Here is a 19,605-nt window from a genome sequence, read left to right as displayed (position 1 = left end):
GGGCAAACTGTCATTGTATTAATGTAATTGATAGTTGCTAAACTTTACAGTTTCATTATTTGGTGTCAATTAAAGGAAGATCAACGTGTTTTATATACATCTTAAAAGACATACATTAAAACAGCGATTTCTTTTCAGACCACGTGACTGCTCAGCACTGTCATGTGACTTACAGAAGGCGTGAGCGTGCATACAGCCGCGAGCAGCGTCCAAAGAGAATCAGTTAACCAGGATGGAGCCCAGAGCGTTGGCGGTGACTGTTGTATTTCTGGGCTTGTCTTTGAGTTTGTGCTTTTGTCAGACGTATCTACTGAACGATAAGGAGGGCCTGGGGAGAGTCTTTGACGGAATTGGAGGTTTGAGCGGCGGAGGGGTGAGTTCAGTCCGTTTTTATCTAGGCTAACATGACTTCCTGGTAACTTCACGGTGTTATGTTACAGGAGGACGTAACGTACGTTGAAGTTAGCTGCCTGAATATTTCTGTTGTCATTATTCTTTTTCTCATGTACGTTAACATTTCATCTACTTCCTTTAGGCGACGTCTCGTTTACTGGTAAATTATGCAGAGCCTTACCGCAGCCAGATATTAGACTACCTTTTTAAGGTATGTTATGATGCAAGTCATTCATACAGTTTAATTTAAAGTGACCTTATGTTAGGACTTGGGAACTAGCTCCTGTTAAGCCTTTTTTCCGTCTTCAGCCACACTTTGGAGCCTCTTTGCACATACTGAAGGTGGAGATTGGAGGAGATGCCCAAACTACTGGTGAGTGTTATGTAGTAGCCTAACTCCACAACTTAAAAAATATATATTAATTGCTAGAAAATAGTGGGAAATGCCCAATAAGAGCCCAAGTTGACACCTTCGAATTACTATCTAAAACCCAAAGATATTTCATTTACAGGAGTGCAAAACTGATTAAAGTTGCAAATCCTTGCCTTAAGGAGATGGAAGCTGGTTGGCATTTTTGCTTGATCATTAGGGCTGGGCGATATGGAGAAAATCAGATATCACGATGGGGGCAGGTTGTTGAGGGCTTTGTAGGTATGGAGTAGAATCTTGAAGTTTATCCTGTGTTGAACTGGGAACCAGTGGAACTCCTGGAGGACTGGAGTGATGTGGTCATGTGAGGGTACTGGGTGCCGGTAAGTAGGTGGGCGGCAGAGTTCTCTGCATCCTGAAGATTATTGAGGACTTTGTTTGTGGTGCTGTAGAGGATATCGGTGAAGTAGTCATGCCTGGATGTTGCAAATGCATGCCTGAGTGTTTCTGCAGCAGTAAGTAACAGTGAAGGTCGGAGGCAGGCAAGGTTACGGAGGTGGAAGAAGGCAGTTTTGGTTGACGTCGTGGGGCAGGAACGAAAGCATTGGGTCAAAGATGACTCCAAGGTTGCAGATTTGGGTAGAGGGGGTGACCATGGAGCCATCAATGTTGAGTGTGAAATCGTGGGTGTGGTGGGTAATAGAGTCTAGGCCAATGATTAAGATTTCTGACTTATTGCAGTTGAGTTTCAGAAAATGTCTTTGCATCCATGTTTTAATGCCCGTTAGGCATGTGGAGAGGGTGGAGTGAGGGGCAGCAGTGATGGTCTGGGAAAATTAACCCTGGATAAAACCTTTGATCCATAGATGACATAATGGAAAAACAAGTTTTGACTTTACGTTGAACTGTTATCTTTTCCAAGATGGAACGGAGCCCTCACACATGCACTATGAGAATGATGAGAACTACTTCCGAGGGTATGAGTGGTGGCTGATGAAAGAGGCCAAGAAGAGGAACCCAAATATCACACTTATAGGTAAGAAAGTTTAGTGTAAGCTCAAACAAGCAGCTATTTAAACTGAGATCAATTAATGTTGAAATATGACTTAATTACCTCTGCAAATATATACAACACCCAGTTGGATGTACCATATAGGCTTTTTTTTTTTTATTCCTTTTAACATTTTATTTTTATGTGTTCTCCAGTAACAAAGGCGAAAAGACAACAAATTTAAGCTAAAATGTAGCGAAGTTCATGGGAGCTACTAGCCACCGCATCTGCATGTGCCACCGTCACCATGGTATTACTGGGCATTCAGAATAAAAACAGCACTGCATTGTTGAGGCCGTTAGTTTGACATTGATATTATATTGGTGGTAAACAATGCATCTTCATCCTTGCATGTGTCTGTTGGTGTGTGTCTTCATGTAGGTTTGCCCTGGGCATTTCCTGGTTGGGTGGGCCATGGTAAGAACTGGCCCTATGATTACCCAGACATCACCGCGGCATACGTGGTGAACTGGATCCTTGGTGCCAAGCAGTACCATGACCTGGACATTCAGTATGTTGGGGTGTGTACCGCCTCCGCCCTTCCCTGGGTTTTTTTTTTACTCCTTGTTTTTTTGGACGTCTGGGAGCCATCCCTTGAGGGGGGAGGTGTACTGTCATGGTTGTGGTTTTCTGTTGTAGTTTTTACTGTGTTAATTTATTCCCTTTTTCCTTGTTTACTGTTAATTGTGTTCTCTGTTGTGTTTTACCCTGTTTAGACTGCTGTTGTGTGGCTAAGGTACACCTTGGGTTTTATTTTAATAAGTAGATCAATATTGGGTGGCAGTAGCTCAGTCCATAGGCACTTGGCTTGGGAACCGGAGGGTGGCCAGTTCAAGTCCCTGTGTGGACCAAGTATGGAGTGTGGACTTGTGCCCTTGAGCAACGCATCAAGCCCCTAACTGCTTGTGGTACCTTTTAATGGGCACTCTCTGACATCTCTCCATCAGTGCATGTATAGGTCCTGTTTGAGCACATGTGTGTATTGGGAGCCTGTGTATTGTGTGTAATAACTAACAACAGAGGTTAATCTGTCATCAGGTTAATAGCTGAGCTCCATAAACACAGTGACCAGCGTGAGCAGTCAGAGGATCAGACAGGTTGAAAACAAATAACCAATAGGAATAATGGCCAGCTATGAAAATACTGCACAAGTTGTAAAATTGAACTTGTAATGCTGCTTGAGGGATTTGTTTCAGCTGCAGATTCCAAATGAACCTAGACAGGTTTGCTGTGTAACTAAAATTCACTTTCATCTATTCAGATCTGGAATGAGCGAAACTATGACAACAAGTACATCAAGGTAAGTCTAACCTCCTATCTTAAAATGTCTTGTCATATACTTGATCGACAAATGTGCATTATGGGTAAGCTTGGCCTAAACTGTAAATTAAGGGGGAAAAACAGCCACCAACATTGAGTTTGAATCTGAGTGGTTGAGAGGATTTAAAGTTTTAGCTGGGTTCCTCTGAGAACATTTCTTTGTTGCCAAGGTGCTCCGGGACACACTGGATAAAGTTGGTCTCACTGGTGTTGGCATCATCGCAGCAGATGGTGATTGGAGCATCGCTAATTCTATAATGGTTGACCCATACCTAAATGCTTCTGTTGAGGTGATTGGGTAAGTACAGTTGACTTGATGTCACACACAGAAGTAGCACAATATACAAATTCTTTCTGCATAATCACTTATTTGACCAGTGCTGGAAATGGGCCAGTACTGAGTCACTTCTGATTTATTTCCACATGAGTACCCTTACTTCTTATTGAGTACCGCCAGCTCCTGCGGTGAGTAGGTACGCACCGCTAAACACCTTTAAACGTCCAGTCTCCAGATCCAGCCCACGGCCGGAGCAATAATAATTTAACAAAATATTATAATACATTTTTGGTTCAAGTCAGGCACTGCATTTTACCCAATGACAGTGAAATTACAATGTGAAGGTTTGGGGTTTCAACCATGTGCTGTGAGTTGACTAAAGGACAATCTGATCCCTGACAACTGATTGACTCAATGTGGCATACAGAAGGTAAAATGTCCATTGCTGGACTCGTTATTCAGCGATTTCTTGCTGTGCTATCAAAGCTGAATGTTTGTGGCTGTTTTTTTTCTGTTGGATTTGAAGATTGTTGTAAGCCACATATGTGCATGCACCTATTTAGTACCATATGCACGGAAAAGTCTTTTCCTCTTAAGCATGACATTTTTACCACTAAACATTTTGATGTATTTAACTGTACAGTATATCGCTGCTATCATGTAGAAAAAAATAATACAATGTTGCTTTTTGTCTTACGATTTTAAAGCTGGTTATTTTGATGTTGTACTTAGGGATGCACGATACGACTTTTTCAGTCCCGATACTGATGTGTGGGCTTTGTGTATCTGTCGATACCCAACACCGATCCGATACCGCTGTTGAATTAATAATACTCTGTATACCTTCCACCTTTATACCTACCTTCCACCATGTGGAATAGACTAAAGGCATCAGACTTTCCTAACTAAACATTACTTTCCTAACTAAGACAAAATAACATAGATGTAATGTATTGAATTCTTATTTATTAGTCATGTTTCCGTAACTGTCATGACTAACTAACTGTCACTAACCCCCACCCCCTCCCCCAACCATCTTGTCGGTGATTGGCTGGAATGTGTTTGTTGTATTTTTATATATATATATATATATATATATATATATATATATATATATATATATATATATATATATATATATATATATATATATATATATATATATATATATATATACACACACACACACACACACATTTTTGTTTTGTTTGTTTTAACCTTTGATTTATTCAGGGGAGGTTCACTGAGAGGCAGCCTCTATTTTGCAGGAACGCCCTGATCACATTCACACAGTTACACATTCATACCTTGTGCCTATCCTGTGCCTCTAGTGTTTGTTTGACGTTTACGACCCCTGTGTCGTCTCCCGAGACCGGGCTTTTTCAGTGTGTTCAGGCGGCAGGCAGTTAGCGGATCAAGGAGAGATGCCTAACATTTGAGACAAAAATGAAATCGCGCTGAAACCATGCAGGAACGCATAGTGCACCTTTTTAATATCGAATTGGTGCACCCCTAGTTGTACTATGTGTACGGTGAAAGGCGTCGCTCATAGTGACAAATCCGCAGACAATCACTAGGATTGGGCAGAAAAATCTATTATCTGATTCATAGTTTTTTAGTTGGATTATACAGTATTGATTCCTAAAATCGCAGCATCCACCTTTGCATCGCTGCTCTCAGAAAATACTGTATGAGTTCATTTGTCAGGGATGTGAATTTTCCAGATTAATCTGGATTTCTGAAATTTCCGACCTGAAAACACAACACCCTAAATATGACTTCCTTCCTACTATTCATTCTTGTTTGTGATGGTATAAAAAAGAACCTGGGAGAGTGTTGGGCTTCTATCCAATCAGATGAAAATACCGTTGACAATCACTTGGCTTGGCTCACTGTTGCTGATGAGATTTACTCCTCAGGTATTGAAATTTGGTATTCAATGGCAAGGCATTTTATCATACTCGATACTAAGGAGGCAATTCTGTCGGTGCCTGATATCGAAGTTCAGTACCCAGCCCTAATTATATACAGTTTTCAGGTTCATACTATTATTTTCTATTTCTACTATAACATGTTTACGTGCTTTAATGTTCAAAATCCACTTGATTTTTCTCATACTGCCCATGGCTGCTGCCCCTGTATTCCCCCTGTGTCTGAGACGCTCTGTTGCAGCGTTTCCGGATCTCCAGAGTCTCTGCATCTGTGCTCTGCTGTCGCTGCCTGTCTACAGTCCATTGCAGGTGGAGACTGATCACAACAGAGTATATTATTTATACTGTGAAAAATCACCAATAAAAGCTTCTAAACCAATTATTACACAACCCGGCATGTGATCCGAAAGTGGGGAGAAAATAAACATTTGCAGCCAAGATTACAGCTTTCTCTGGCGTTTTCACGTAGCAGTGTATGTAATGTAAACACTACAGTACAGTGCCTGCCTGAAGCAGATGACCATGTATAGAAGTAGAAAACAACTGTTGGAACCAGAGTGTTCAGAACATTGTGAAATCTGCTAGTGCAAACTTTGCACAAGCAAGTTGACACAACTTGTTGACACATGACACTATTTCATTGAGGACCGGCGTGTTAAATCGGCCATCTTATACACAGGGTCTGCAAGACACACAGAGTGGACGCAGGGCGTGGTGGTAATTGTGCACGATTGGATGAAGGCACTCAGTATATTTTCCTGCTTTTTGGACCTTTGCCAATCACATGCCTGATTTGTGAATCATGTTAAATGTAGGCTGTCTTTAGGTGTTATAAATGCATCTGCAGAATCATGGAAATCTAGTAACTTCAAAATGTAAATCACATGATAGTTGACTACATTCCTTAGGTCATTGTTTGCAGAAAGCTTTGATAAACTCATCATACACCACCTGCCCAGATGGCATTTAGCTACATTTAAAATTTTCTCAGGAAATGGATAGTTCTCTGCAGAGTGAATATTGGACATTTGTCAGTTGCACAGAATGACCACTAGAAATGAATGAATGAATGAATAAATACAAATGTTGCTCTGTGTCTGCTAGATGTTTAAATAGTCAACGGTTTGCAAATACGTTGGCCATTAGGGCGCAATATCAACTGGTGTCATAAACGCATCATGAAACGCTGCGACATATTGCCCTGTAGCCTCGCTGAGTGTACGACAACAGAGGAACCAACTGGCAGCTTCCCGACATTAGGCCCCCCGACAGCCCACACTTTATCCCCAGCCAAATCATTCCCCAAAATCATATGAACACCCTCAACAGGCAACTGAGGCCGGATGCCGACTGACACCTCCCCCCCAGACAACACTTTTTGTGTTAGTCGAAAGAGAATATCAGTAGAAAACTGCATCTTTAAAATGTAACGGTCATTCTTTGTTAGTGCTGACTTTTATGTTCAATTTGTTCAATAAAAGAAAGTTGGAAATGATTTCCTTTCATTTGTTTTAAGTTCAACAATCAATTTGTTGTATTTTAGCAGAATACTGAAAGCAGCAGAAATGCAGAACGGAGTACACTTTTAATATCTGTATTTATCGCAAGTAATATCAGTATTGAAATATTCAACAACCATATCGCATATTTTCCTCGTATCGTGCAGCCCTATTAGCCATATCAACTTCAATCAATTAAATCAGCTTTAAAGTCAGTTTTCTTTATTTCCAAAGTTTTAGTTTTACATGGTCGCAGCAAATACTCTAAAGTCAAATACTGTGTCTTCTCTGCTCTGTCTTCCTGTGTGACGGTCACTGGCTGTACCAGCTGCTGCGGTACACTCTGGATAAGAGTGGTCTGGAGAGTGTCAGGATCATAGCCAGTGACAACCTGTGGGAGCCCATTGCCCTGTCTCTGCAGCTAGACCCAGAGCTCAGCAGAGCTGTAGACGTGATAGGGTAGGATCGTCATCATCATCATCCTCCGCGCGTGGCCTTTGCATGCACAGCCCCTGTTGCCAGTCGGCGTAACATTAGCTTGTTTTCAGACTCTGTCTCTAACTTGATTGAAATATTCAACGGTTAACACGCAAGTACTGAATCTGTAGTCATTAGTCTTTACGTGCATGTATGATACAGTTCTAATAAAACTGATATTCCTGTTCTCACAGCACGTCTGTTTTGTATGTGTGTGCATGACGATATGTTTGTGTTTTGTAAGCTACTAGAGAAGCACCAATCATATTTTCTTTGACGGATTTCTGATCAGTTTTATGTCCGTATCGAAATATCAAAGATAAGTTTAAAATAATTCTGAAACCGTGTCTCTGTTACATAGTTTGTCCACCAGAAAGCACATGTTTGTCAACTGTATAAATGTGTATAACCGTATATCACTACATATCTGGATACAAATTCTTTAGTAACCAAATTCAAGGGATTCTTATCACAAATGCTTATTTATGTTAGACAAATATAGGCAGATATATTACCAGCTTCTTTTTTTTAATTTTCAAACATCTTTAACAGTATTGACCTCAGTATTTCAATATTTCAATTTTTGGATACCTGTCTTCATTTAACAAAATAGGCACTTGGCTAAATGAAATGATATATAATTAATTACGATATCTAATAATCAAATAAAACGAGACAAAATAATTATTGCCAACTTTCAGTACTTTTGATACTCATACTGCGTTGCTGCACAGACACATTTGGTTTCTTATCACCTCTGATATTAGCCAGACAGTACAGTAACAGTGACAGTATGTAAAGCTTCAGTACATTGCACAGTGTAGCTGCACTACTCTTCCCTATAGGTTTTATTTAAACCATCTGACTACATGCTAGTATATGCTCAGTCACTGATGTGTTATCTCATAACTCATAACTTTTGAGAGCCAGATGTTTTCTGAACTTCCTTGTGTGTTTGTCTCTGTGACATGCAGGGCCCACTACCCAGGCACCCACACCGTGATGGAGGCTGTAAAGACTCAGAAGAAGCTGTGGTCGTCGGAGGACTACAGCACTTTCAACGATGAGGTGGGAGGAGGCTGCTGGGCTCGCATCCTCAACCAGAACTACGTCAACGGACTCATGACTTCGTAAGTAAATACAAAAGCAATACGTTGTTGTAAAGTAATGAGCATTTCTGACCAAATGTGTTTATATATGAATAATGGGACAAAAAGAAATCAAGGGACATTTTAGAATAGATAAAAATGTGCGATTAATTGCGAGTTAACTATGACATTAATGCAATTAATCGCGATTAAATATTTTAATCGTTTGACAGCACTAATAAATATTCATAATGCTATACAATCAACAACACACACACACATTACAAGGACTTGTAATCAGAAGATCATAACACTTCATAATTGCTGGTCACTCACTGATATTTATTTTGCTAAGATCATATAATTCTCATAGTTATTATACATTGTAATCATTGTATAATGCATTATAATCACTATTTTAATGCATTATAATGTGATTATAAGGCTATTTTAAGGCTACGTTCAGACTGCAGGCAAATCAAATTTGTTTCTCAAATTGGATCGTTAAAGGGATACTTCACCGATTTAGCATTCAGCTTTGTATCAGTAGAAACCCGGTAGTATTTCTGAATGACCGTGCCTCCCTCCCTCATGTCCCCCTGAGACGAGAGATTTCTGCATTTGGGGCCTGGAAAAAATCTTCCGATGACGTAAAATGACGATTTTTGCGTCATTGGAAGATTTTTGGGCCAGAGGCAAAGGACTACAGCCAGTAGCAGGATCTACTTCCGTATGTTTTCAACACGCCCACAGGGGGTTGGACTGCCGACTCTGGCCGAGGTATTCCGAATGAAAACGACTGTCAGCCATCTTGAATCTTCGCTAAACAGGCTTTCGGTTTTCAGCAGAAAACATTTACAACAATTATCTGCATTCAAACTACCGGACGTGTGTACCACCGGGATACATCTGTACAGATCGGAGAATATGGGGGAAACGTTATTACAGCACGCAATACCGGCACACTACGTGAGCTTCGCTACCACGGAGACCAGCGGTGTCGCTCAATGCCGCTAGCCGGCTAGGGGACATCCTCATCGGCTAGGTGGAAAGCTAACGCTAGCTGTCCACCTGTCCCAGCCATCCTGCTTGCCGGTGTCTGCTCATTAAACAACAAGCTGGACTACATCCTCCTTCAACGAAAATCCCAACGTGAGTTCAGTGACTGCTGTTTTTGTTGTTGTGGAAACATGCCTGAACAACAGTGTACGGAACCGGGACTATCCAGCTACCAGGCTGCTCGCCCGGCCCGTGGAGGTGGGCTGTGTTAAACGGACTGGTGTAGAAATAAAATCCAACTAGCTACTGCTAACTGCTGGTGGAGCTTGTGACTGTTAAATGCCGACCATTCCACATTCCGCTAATTCCGCGGCTGTGTTTATACTCTGTGTTTAGCTACACCAATGCTAGTATGCGTTAGCTGAATTTTACGGATCCTGCTTGCAAGTGTCCGCTATTTAGACCACAAACTGGACTACATCCAACTTCAACGACACTCCCAACGTGAGATCAGAGACTGCCGTGTTTTTGTTGTTGTGGAAACCTGCCTGAATAGTGTACCGGACTGTCCAGCTACCAGGCCTGCTAGCCCTCCGAGCTAGAGATGCTCTGTCGCCAGGTAAAAGAGGTGGGCTGTGTTAACACCGAGTGGCGCAGAAATGTGGTGATTTGTATCCATTTAACTGCTAACTGCTGGTGGAGTTTGTGACTGTTAAATGCCGACCATTCTACATTACACACTAATTCACGGCTGTGTTTATGCTCGGTGTTTACAGCCCAACACGCTAATGCTAGTATCGTTAGCTGAACTTTCGCGGACCTATATAAGTGTGTACTAAATGTAGCCTGTTTCGGTATGTCGTTTTTATATAATGTCGTTTTTATATATGTTAAATGTGTAACACCACTTGAGTTACGATGAAACGTTGTTTCGTGTATATGGTTGAAATGACAATAAAACACGCGTTTGAGTTGAGTTGTGCCTCTGTCGGTCTGTCAAGCGGTAGGCGTGGCTTGGGAGTGGACTCAAAGCAACGAAGCAGGTGCATTCTGGGATTTGGTGTTTTTCATCCATATAAGACCAAAACACATTTTCTGGCTTTTCTCGGCCTAGAAGGCACCAATTTCAATTTTTTTTCACATTTCTACTACATAAGTGACCCAATTTAAAGATATATTCAGCTTTCCAGCGGTGAAATATTCCTTTAAGACAGACTGTCTGCCCTGTTATAATTCAATTTTAATTTTATTTATAGTATCAAATCATAACCAGAGTTATCTCAAGACACTTTACAGATAGAGTAGGTCTAGACCAAACTATAATATACAAAGACCCAACAATTCCAGTGATTTCCCCCAAGAATAAGCATTTAGTGCGACAATGGCGAGGAAAACTCCCTTTTAGGGAGAAACCTCAGACAGACCCAGGCTCTTGGCGGGTGGTTGTCTACTGGTACAAGTTGGGGGTGGGATGAACAGTGGCAATAATAGTCACAGTAAATATTATGGAACTATGACTAGTAATAGTAGTTGTTGTAGTAGTTGTTCATGGCATAGCTGGGCACTGCAGAGTGAAGCAGGGCATAGCTGGACGTTGCAGGGCGTAGCCGGGCACTGCACGGTGTAGCAGGGCATAGCAGGACATAGCAGGGTGTAGCAGGGCATAGCAGGGTGCCTAGCAGGACCACGGCGACAGCTGCAACCATGATTTAGGTGCCTCTAATCCACGGAAAACTGCGGGGCGAGAAAACATAAGTGATCCGGGGAATAGGCTCCCCAGAGCTAGGTTAGTAATGCACATTTGCACACAGATGAAAAGTGAGACGAGAGAGGAGCTCAGTGTGTCAAAGGAAGTCTCCAGCAGTCTAAAACTATAACCGCATAGCTAAGAGCTGGGGAGGGGGCGTGCCGTGACTGTGGCTACACACCCTCCCCCGCCGGTCTAGGCGAACTCTGCAACGACTCCTTATAAACCAATAATCTGATTTGATTTGTGTGTCCAGACGTCACCAACTTATCTTCATGGGTTGCTATTACAACAACATAGGTGTCAGTGTAGCTATGCTGGTGATGCCAAAAAAGTCAGCGAATGACCAACCGTTATGAAGTATTTGATACTTGACTTTAGAAGTCATTATAAAATATTTAATAATGTGTTATGATTATTGTTATAAAGAAGTATAAATATTTATGAGTGCTTTATAATTATAAAATTGCTCTAAGCAGATTATAATGCATTATAGACAGCCTCTGTGTGCAGCTGTCTGCTTGATGCCTGGTGTTCTTCCTCCAGCACCATCTCCTGGAACCTGGTGGCCAGCTACTACGAGGAGCTGCCTTTCAGCAGAGACGGGCTGATGACAGCAGAGGAGCCCTGGAGCGGCAACTATGTGGTGGAGTCTCCTATCTGGATCACCGGTGAAACACATTTACTGTATTTCAAATTAACAATAAGACATATTATTTCATATATGTTGCTCATGCACCCAAAGCAATTACTAGAGAGAAGTGTGCTTACAAATGCAGCAAACAAAAAAAGGATAACTTTCAGTTGTGCAGCTCATTAAAAAATGAAAGCTGTGACTTTACACATGATGCACTCCCAAATTTTCAATTGTCACACATATAAAATTATGAGCAGGAGAGTTGATCTGTGCAATATCCTCTAGCTTTATAATCCTTGTTTTCCATTTATTATTTTTCAGTTTTGAGTTGCTTTTGTCAGTTTGCCAAAACTGTGGCTCCGAATGGTGGAGTTTTTTTTTTTTTACTCTTTGTTATCCGAAACGGTTGAATTAATAAATGTTACAATTTTGCACTGTATTGTTTTCCTTCTAGCCCACACCACTCAGTTCACCCAGCCAGGATGGACCTACCTGCAAACTGTCGGACATCTGGCCCAAGGTGGAAGCTATGTAGCCCTCACTGACGGGAAAGGAAACCTCACTGTTGTCATAGAAACCATGGCAAGTTAGGCTGGCCTGTTTTGGTTTTTCCTTTTTGCTTCCAATGTTTTCATCTTCTGTTTGTGTAATTTGAAATCCGTATTTAAAAATGATCTTATAAAGTTCTTAAGGGTGTAGCTGTACAGAATATTAAAACAGAACTACAATTTTTTGTTTTCAGTGTTGAAGCTGCTGTGGAGCCTCTTGTATTATTTTTGTTTCATATGCTCACAAAGTAGCAGATGCATTAAATACGCTTACACAAAACCACTAAAATTCCTCAATGTTTTTCCCCTTTTCCTTTACAGACTCATGATCATTCAGTGTGCATAAGACCTCCACTCCCTCCCTTCAATGTGACATCCCAGAATGCAACTTTCCAGCTGAAGGGGTCCTTTGTAAGTTCCTCTGAGGTCGTCATCACACTGTTTTAAAATTAGTGAGTGATGTGTTTGTCTCATTCTAGGTTATTTATTTTTCCTAGGCCTCCATTAAGGAACTCCAAGTATGGCGATCACAGTTTAACTTCAAAACCAAAAAGCCCTTGTTCTTTGAGAAACTAACTCCACTGAAGGTAAAAGAGGCAGTTCAAAGATTCAAGAGGGAAGAGTCTTCGTACAAGACATGTTGGCACCACGCAACAACTTTTAACAGTTTTATTTTTTTACATCTTTATGATGCTTTCAGCTTTTAGATGGATCATTCACCTTAAACCTTGCTGAAGATGAGGTTTACACATTAACCACAATTACAACTGGACAGAAAGGCAGTTACCCTGACTCCCCTCCCTCTGCTCGCTTCCCTAAAGTCTACAAGGACAACTTTAATGTTCGTAAGTATGGCATATACAAAACCCCAGTTATTTACAAGTTTGGTCATTGAACTCTTGCAATATCATGCAATTTTAATGCACCACATAAGGACATGATAAGGAAAATTTAAGGAAAAATAATCATTTTACAGGATCAAACTACAAACTCACTTATATTACACATTAAGTGCAATAGATGGTTTTGTTGACCTACTGAAGTGAAATCAGAGGGTTAAATCATTTGGAAAAATTGGTATTAGAATAAAAGTCATGATGTAAAGTTTAATACAGAAAAGCTCTTATTTGTGGAAAAGTTAAGACTACATAGTTCAAACTGAGCTTTCTCAAATTAATTTTTGTCAATGTTTTATATAATTCTTGTATTTCCCCTTGTACTGTACTGATATCTTAGAAAAAACATTTGAATAAACAAGGCCTTAATAGTCTCCATCTGTGTATCCAACCTCCTGTAGCAAACCCTTCCTTCTCAGAAGCGCCAGACTTTGCTGACCAGACGGGAGTGTTTGAGTACTACATCAACATGACAGACCCTGGGCCTCACGTCTTCACCTTACGACAGGTTCTGACTGAGAGACCCGTCACATGGGTGGCCGATGCTGACCAGACCATCAGTGTAATAGGAGACTATCAGTGGTGAGGGGATGTACCTTTAAGTACCTCCAGGGTTTATCCTACCATTATAAGGCTTGGGTGCAGCCAATGCCGTTTTTGGCACCACCTAAGCCAAGTTAAATTTAAAATCAATGTGAGCATCAAAACTAACTAAATGACGCTCAGAAATACTCCGATCTAATGGTTGTAGTTTGGTCTACAGTGGACTTCTTTAGCAACTATTGTCTTTAAGCTTTTTGAGTGTTATTTATTTACTATCTGCTCTAGCTTTTCCAACGTTTGAGACACAGATATGGGGATAATAATGTTCCAAAAGGACGTGAAATTGATCATTTATTTCTATTGAAAATCATAAAAGTTTTGAGGGAGGACCCCTTAACCCCTCCTCAAAATATGCAAAAGTCTTTGACGAACCCAGGGAAAATACTGACCTCATAGTGTTCATTTTCAGCACTGGTGTCCCAGTGAGAATATAACTTGGCAAATACATATGCTAATTTAACTGTCTAAAATCCAGGAGTGTGCCAGATTTCTAACCACCGTACCAACACACTGTTCTGTTACAGGCAGAATCTGACGGTTGTATGTGATGTTTTCATGGAGAGCGTTAAGACCGGTGGTGTGTTCGTAGCAGCCAGGGTGGATAAAGGAGGCCAGTCAGTCCGCAGCGCTAAAGGAGTCTTCTTCTGGGTGTTTGCAGATGGCACATACAAAGTTACCAATGATCTCGGTCAGTAGTACACATTTTTTTATTATAGAGACCAATAACGAAGAAATCTTTCAATAGAAGAATGTTCTCAGATTTTTGGGTAGACATTTAAAGAATAAGGCAGGCAATATTCTGTGTTTATTGTCAAAAAATGTGTGCGTCCGTCTCAGTCCGACATCCTAAATTCTTCTCATCAGGTGTGTTAGACTGTTTTGTTCTTTTCTTTTGTCAACAGCTGGACAGACTGTACTTACAGAGGGACAGTCTGGTACCCGAGCATATGGTTGGAACACCTTATCACTGACTCTGGAAGTAAGTGGAGACTTTACCTTCTTAATGTTTGGAAAGTTTTTGTACTGACACTCCAATCAAGGAGCAAGGCAACGTGACCTACAGCCAATCGGAGCAACGAACGTGACCTACAGCCAATCAGAGCAACAAACGTGACCTACAGCCAGTCAGGGCATCGTGCTCGGTCCGTTTTTGAAGCAGGAAAAAAATGACAGCTGGGTCACAAACTTTTTCAAAATTTCGGTACACTAAAATGTGTTTCTTAGACAATTAAGGCGATAAATATGCAATACAGTAACACAATCTTGATTGATCTATTCAATCAGCAGCGCCTAGTGCGACAGTTTGAACTGAGTTTAGTGAGCCTGCCATGTTGCACTGGACAGAGAATGGCAGTTGCATCATTCCATCAAGACGCTCTTTTGTCATTGTCTTAAACCCGCCCAATGTGAGATAAACAGTTGTGATTGGTCCGTCCAGTTTCTCTTTGGCTGGGATTCTGTTTGAATGGGAGGGGGGGCCAAACCTATCTGGCAGAGCAAATGAAATACGGGCTTGCAGATTCAGCTGGTTTCCAGGCTAACGTGTTAATGTGGGTTACGATGTGATCACATGGTAGCAGAACCTCTCAACCACATCTGCACGCTTTTTTTTTGGTCACATCCATTTGACTGACCATCAGCAGGAGCAAGCAGATAGTCTATAAAGTCATACTGTATCTAATAAAGTTGGTAAGTGTACGTAGTAAACCCATTTCCTGTAACCTGTCACTTTGATCCCTCTCTCCTTTAGGGTCAGTATGCGTCAGGGCTGCTAAATGGATACCCACTGTGGAAGAAGGCTGTGGTTCTGACACCAAAGAATGGCTGGGCAGCCATAGGAACACACTCATTTGAACTGGCTCAGTTTGATAACTTTGCTGTGGTGGCAGAATAGTGATTTAAAGGGGCTGAACTCGACATTCAGAACATAAATACAGCAGCTTTACTATGTAAAGATGTAGTGGAGTAATGGCGTCCTGAGCAGAGAAAGAAGTCACACTCCCTCTGTGTGTGTTGCAATCCAAGCTTCTCTGTTCTTTGTTTTGATTGCCGGTCCGGCCACACGTGCACGTTAGTATTTCACGTACTGGGGAACGGTCTGTGAGAGCAGTGTGGAGGCAATCCCATCCCGCTGTTTTGTTCAGTATTTTGAGTACAGACCCTTAAACTGCGAAATAATGATTTAAACCATGCTGTGAATATTGTGATAAATTTAGTTTCTTAACACTTAAGTGTGCTAAATGTAGATTTGATTTTCTTTCCCTCTTAAATGATTTTAAAAGGTTTTACTCAAGAATTAAAATAACAAATGGGCACATAATGTAACATAACACATGTACCCTTGTCATTTGCTGTCGGGTATAATTGTGAACAATTTTGCACTGTTTTGTATGGAATTAAAGGATGTTTCAATATGGTTTAATGTTTTGCTTGTAATGTTTAAGGGCTGAAATAAAAATGTGAAATTAAAAGTGGCAACTATTGTTTGTTATTGCCTTTTGAAAATTTACTGCAAATTAAGCAGGTCATTTTGGCTTCAACATTCACTTGTCTAGATATTATTTTTCACTTGTCTAAATACTGTATATGAAGAAACTGGTTGGAGTGTAGGCTGGAACTTGTGCAATCATGCTCCTAAATTGGGGCCAAGGACAGAGATGGTCACAAGTTAACGTTAACCTGTTTTAACCACGTGGTGGTTTTGGGTAATCGATGCTAATGTAATGGTAACGTTAGCTTCATAGCCTCATATATTGTGCCAACAATATACAATATATTAACCTGCTGCGCCCACCGCCTCCACCCTTGCTTTGCAGTGCCGCGTTACATCCCACAATGCCTTGCTGTGATGCTCATACACACAGAGTAGTCAGGATCCGGTATTGGAGACTGCACTACTCAGTATGACTCGATGTGCCCTGCTATGACATGAACTTCCACAACTACCTTCAAAGTCACTGTTTCATTATCTTTAATGTGACTATTATTTGCCACTGTTTATCACACCCCCAACCGGTCCCGTCAGACACCGCCTACCAAGAGTCTGGGTCTGTCCGAGGTTTCTTCCTAAAAAGGAAGTTTTTGAAAAGGGAGTTTTTCCTCGCCACTGTCGCAACTGCCACTACTAATGCTTGCTCTTGAGGGAATTACTGTAATTGTTGGGGTTTTGGAATTTATAGAGTGTGGTCTAGACCTACTCTATCTGTAAAGTGTCTCAAGATAACTCTTGTTATGATTTGATACTATAAATAAAATTGAATTGAATTAACCAATGTTAAAGGGCAACCATTATATAGCATTTTCAGGATTCTACATGCATTTTGTGTTTGTACTAGAACATGTTTACATGCTTTAATGTTAAAAAACAACTTTATTTTTCTCATACTGCCCATGGCTGCTGCACCTGTATTCACCCTGTGACAGGGGTCTTCAATGTGTTTTAAGCCAAGGACCCCTTTACTGAGAGGGAAATGGAGCAGGGACCCCTTACTACATATATTGTATAAAATGAAGTTGCATATTAAACTGGGCCTATATATATATATATACACCTTTTTTTAGTACATAGAATACTAAGCTATTAAAATAATTGTTGGCATAATTTTATAAATCATGATTTAATGTGAATCGTTAGGGGGTTAACTGTATCTGTGGATTGCTACATTAGATTACATAGCCCAGTAAGCCTAAATTCAATTTTTTTTTGGCACAAATAGGCTGTTTTATATTTGCTAATAATATGTTGGATTTAAGGTACATTTTGTTATTGCCTCTGAGGAACAAATAAAGTTTTTTGTAATTGATTTGAATGTTAAGACTTTTTTTTATTTTTTGTAGCTACTATAGTTAGCAGTGGACACTAATAGAATATAGCAGCAATTTCTACAGTCAAATAAAGGCTTTTAAACCAAATACTACATAAACAGAAAATGTTTCAGGACTTAGCTATGTGACCCGGAATTGGGAAGAATTTAACGACATTAGCAGCCAAGATTATATATTTTACTGCTGTTAGCGTCCAGTCCTGCCTATTCGGAGCAGATGACCAATCATAGCAGGCCGGCTTAGAGTTGCATAAGACTCAGCCGAAAGAAGAAAAAACTGGAGCGTTCAGAACAGTTGGAAATCTGAACGTTTTAGCTCACAGGGATTTGTCTAAAATACGTTTACATCATTATTTAACATGAAAATCCTACATTATAACATTGTAAAAGCATAATATGTTAACCTTTAAGCAAACAACGTTTGTTAAGTTTTTCATTTTGGTGTTTGTGATGCTGTTTTAAATATACATTTAGTTCATAAAACTGCCAATGACATGCAACAGTTCAGGTTAACACTTTGATGCTATAGTGTTCGTTGTTGTACGTTATCAACCTGCCAGCGACTTCAGATAAAAAGCTCTAATTATTGTGCATTATTGTCCCATCTTAAATAAATCTAAGAAATATACATTTCAATCATTGTCATTGCAGAGGCCTATTGCAGATCTGTGCCTTGTTAGTTTAAATCGTTAATAAATCCATCATAACTGATGTAATGTTAGATTCTGAATGCACAACATGAACCATTTTTCTTTCCAAACAGATTTCCTTCTGATGATGCCACGTAAGGAGACAAAACACTTTGAGTGTAAGTTTCTTCACAGACGAGCAGGTAGACATTCATTGCACTAATTACACAATCCTTTTTGTTTTATATATAAATGTACCAATACTTAGTGGTGAAAGTGGATGAAGTAACTTTACAGTAAATATTCATCTGAGTTTGTGGATAGCATCATTTAATGAAATCATCAAAAAAAAGTGCCATTTCTGTCTTCAACCAACCTTTGTGTGTTTTTTCATTAAATGAGGCTGTGCTCTGATAGATCTTTAGTGGTCCTGCAGCCAAATGTCCTGCATGAAGCACAAGGTTCACTGTTGGAGCATCACTATGTAAGATCTTTTCTCTAACCCTCATAAATACATTATTTCAGACTGTTAATATACCTAACCATCATGATGTTGCAGGAGTTATTAACCACTGTTGATACAGTTACACTGATGTCTTTCTTCCACTTAGTTGTGTCTGCTATTAAGTATGAGGACCTTCTATCAGCACATTAGCCTAAATCTATTTTCAAATGCTGTTTATTCCCAAAATGTACATATCACAAAAAAAGTGTGTTCTTGCGTGCAATACACAATGTCTATAATAAGATGTGACCTGAAGGAGTTGGTTCACTTAATACTGCAAGTCCTCAGATGAAGCATACTGTACATTCATGCACATGCTCATGTATTTATAGGCTTCATTGTGACCCAACATACCTTAACTACATGTTTGTCTTTTACTGTAATTACAAAGGTATCCACGCGGAAAACTGAATGACCAGAGCCTACAGGAGGAAGACCTGGTGTATAGAGCGGCGTATTTGGTGCCATTCGTCTGGTTGTGGAAAACAGAGATGAACCAAGATGGCACAGAGCAGCTCTCCACAAACCAATGGCTGACGTCACACGTGCTCTGTCCGTTAATATTATCAGTCTATGGGTACGACGCATTTTCATTCATGAGTTTGTATGATATTGTACAGAATTAGGCGAGCGCCGGTTGTTGACGTGACACCCGTTCACGCGATGAGAGATGATCGCTGTGAAACAAAGTCAGTACAAAGTGGTAGTGGAGAGGTGAACTTACTTCTTGCAGCTTGTGGGTCGCGTCGTCCTGAAATAAAATCTGATCATCAATCTGATGTATAAAATGTGTCACCTTTTTCAGCCCTTC

The 19,605-nt window shown here is 40.4% G+C and overlaps 1 protein-coding gene across 2 annotated transcripts; it reads left to right on the top strand.

Annotated features, from left to right (window-relative positions):
* The first annotated feature begins 181 nt into the window (after positions 1–181).
* On the top strand, positions 182–16,310 carry galcb (galactosylceramidase b). Of its 2 annotated transcripts, none has more exons than XM_039786578.1 (17): positions 182–373; positions 536–604; positions 703–766; positions 1,686–1,799; positions 2,196–2,335; positions 3,076–3,114; positions 7,170–7,300; positions 8,293–8,448; positions 11,699–11,823; positions 12,244–12,371; positions 12,659–12,748; positions 12,835–12,924; positions 13,038–13,182; positions 13,635–13,815; positions 14,361–14,524; positions 14,739–14,815; positions 15,587–16,310. In XM_039786578.1, the coding sequence occupies exons 1-17, from the start codon at positions 233–235 to the stop codon at positions 15,728–15,730; spliced, it is 1,998 nt and encodes a 665-aa protein (XP_039642512.1). In that variant the 5' UTR covers positions 182–232; the 3' UTR covers positions 15,731–16,310. The 2 variants fall into 2 exon arrangements, with proteins under 2 accessions (XP_039642512.1, XP_039642514.1); XM_039786580.1 differs by lacking the exon at positions 7,170–7,300 and adding an exon at positions 3,305–3,432.
* The last annotated feature ends 3,295 nt before the right edge of the window (positions 16,311–19,605 follow it).

The sequence above is a fragment of the Perca fluviatilis genome, chromosome 20 (genome assembly GCF_010015445.1).
Source record: "Perca fluviatilis chromosome 20, GENO_Pfluv_1.0, whole genome shotgun sequence".
Classification (NCBI taxonomy): Eukaryota; Metazoa; Chordata; class Actinopteri; order Perciformes; family Percidae; genus Perca; species Perca fluviatilis.
The sequence above is the reverse complement of the archived record's forward strand: the minus strand, read 5'-3'. Positions and strand labels throughout refer to the sequence as shown.

Bases quoted from the DNA above. Each gene is read 5' to 3' on its own strand.
- galcb (XM_039786578.1), top strand. From the start codon at position 233: ATGGAGCCCAGAGCGTTGGCGGTGACTGTTGTATTTCTGGGCTTGTCT. The intron at 8,449-11,698 runs GTAAGTAAATAC...TTCTTCCTCCAG, and splicing joins GTCAACGGACTCATGACTTC to CACCATCTCCTGGAACCTGG. The intron at 14,816-15,586 runs GTAAGTGGAGAC...TCTCTCCTTTAG, and splicing joins CCTTATCACTGACTCTGGAA to GGTCAGTATGCGTCAGGGCT.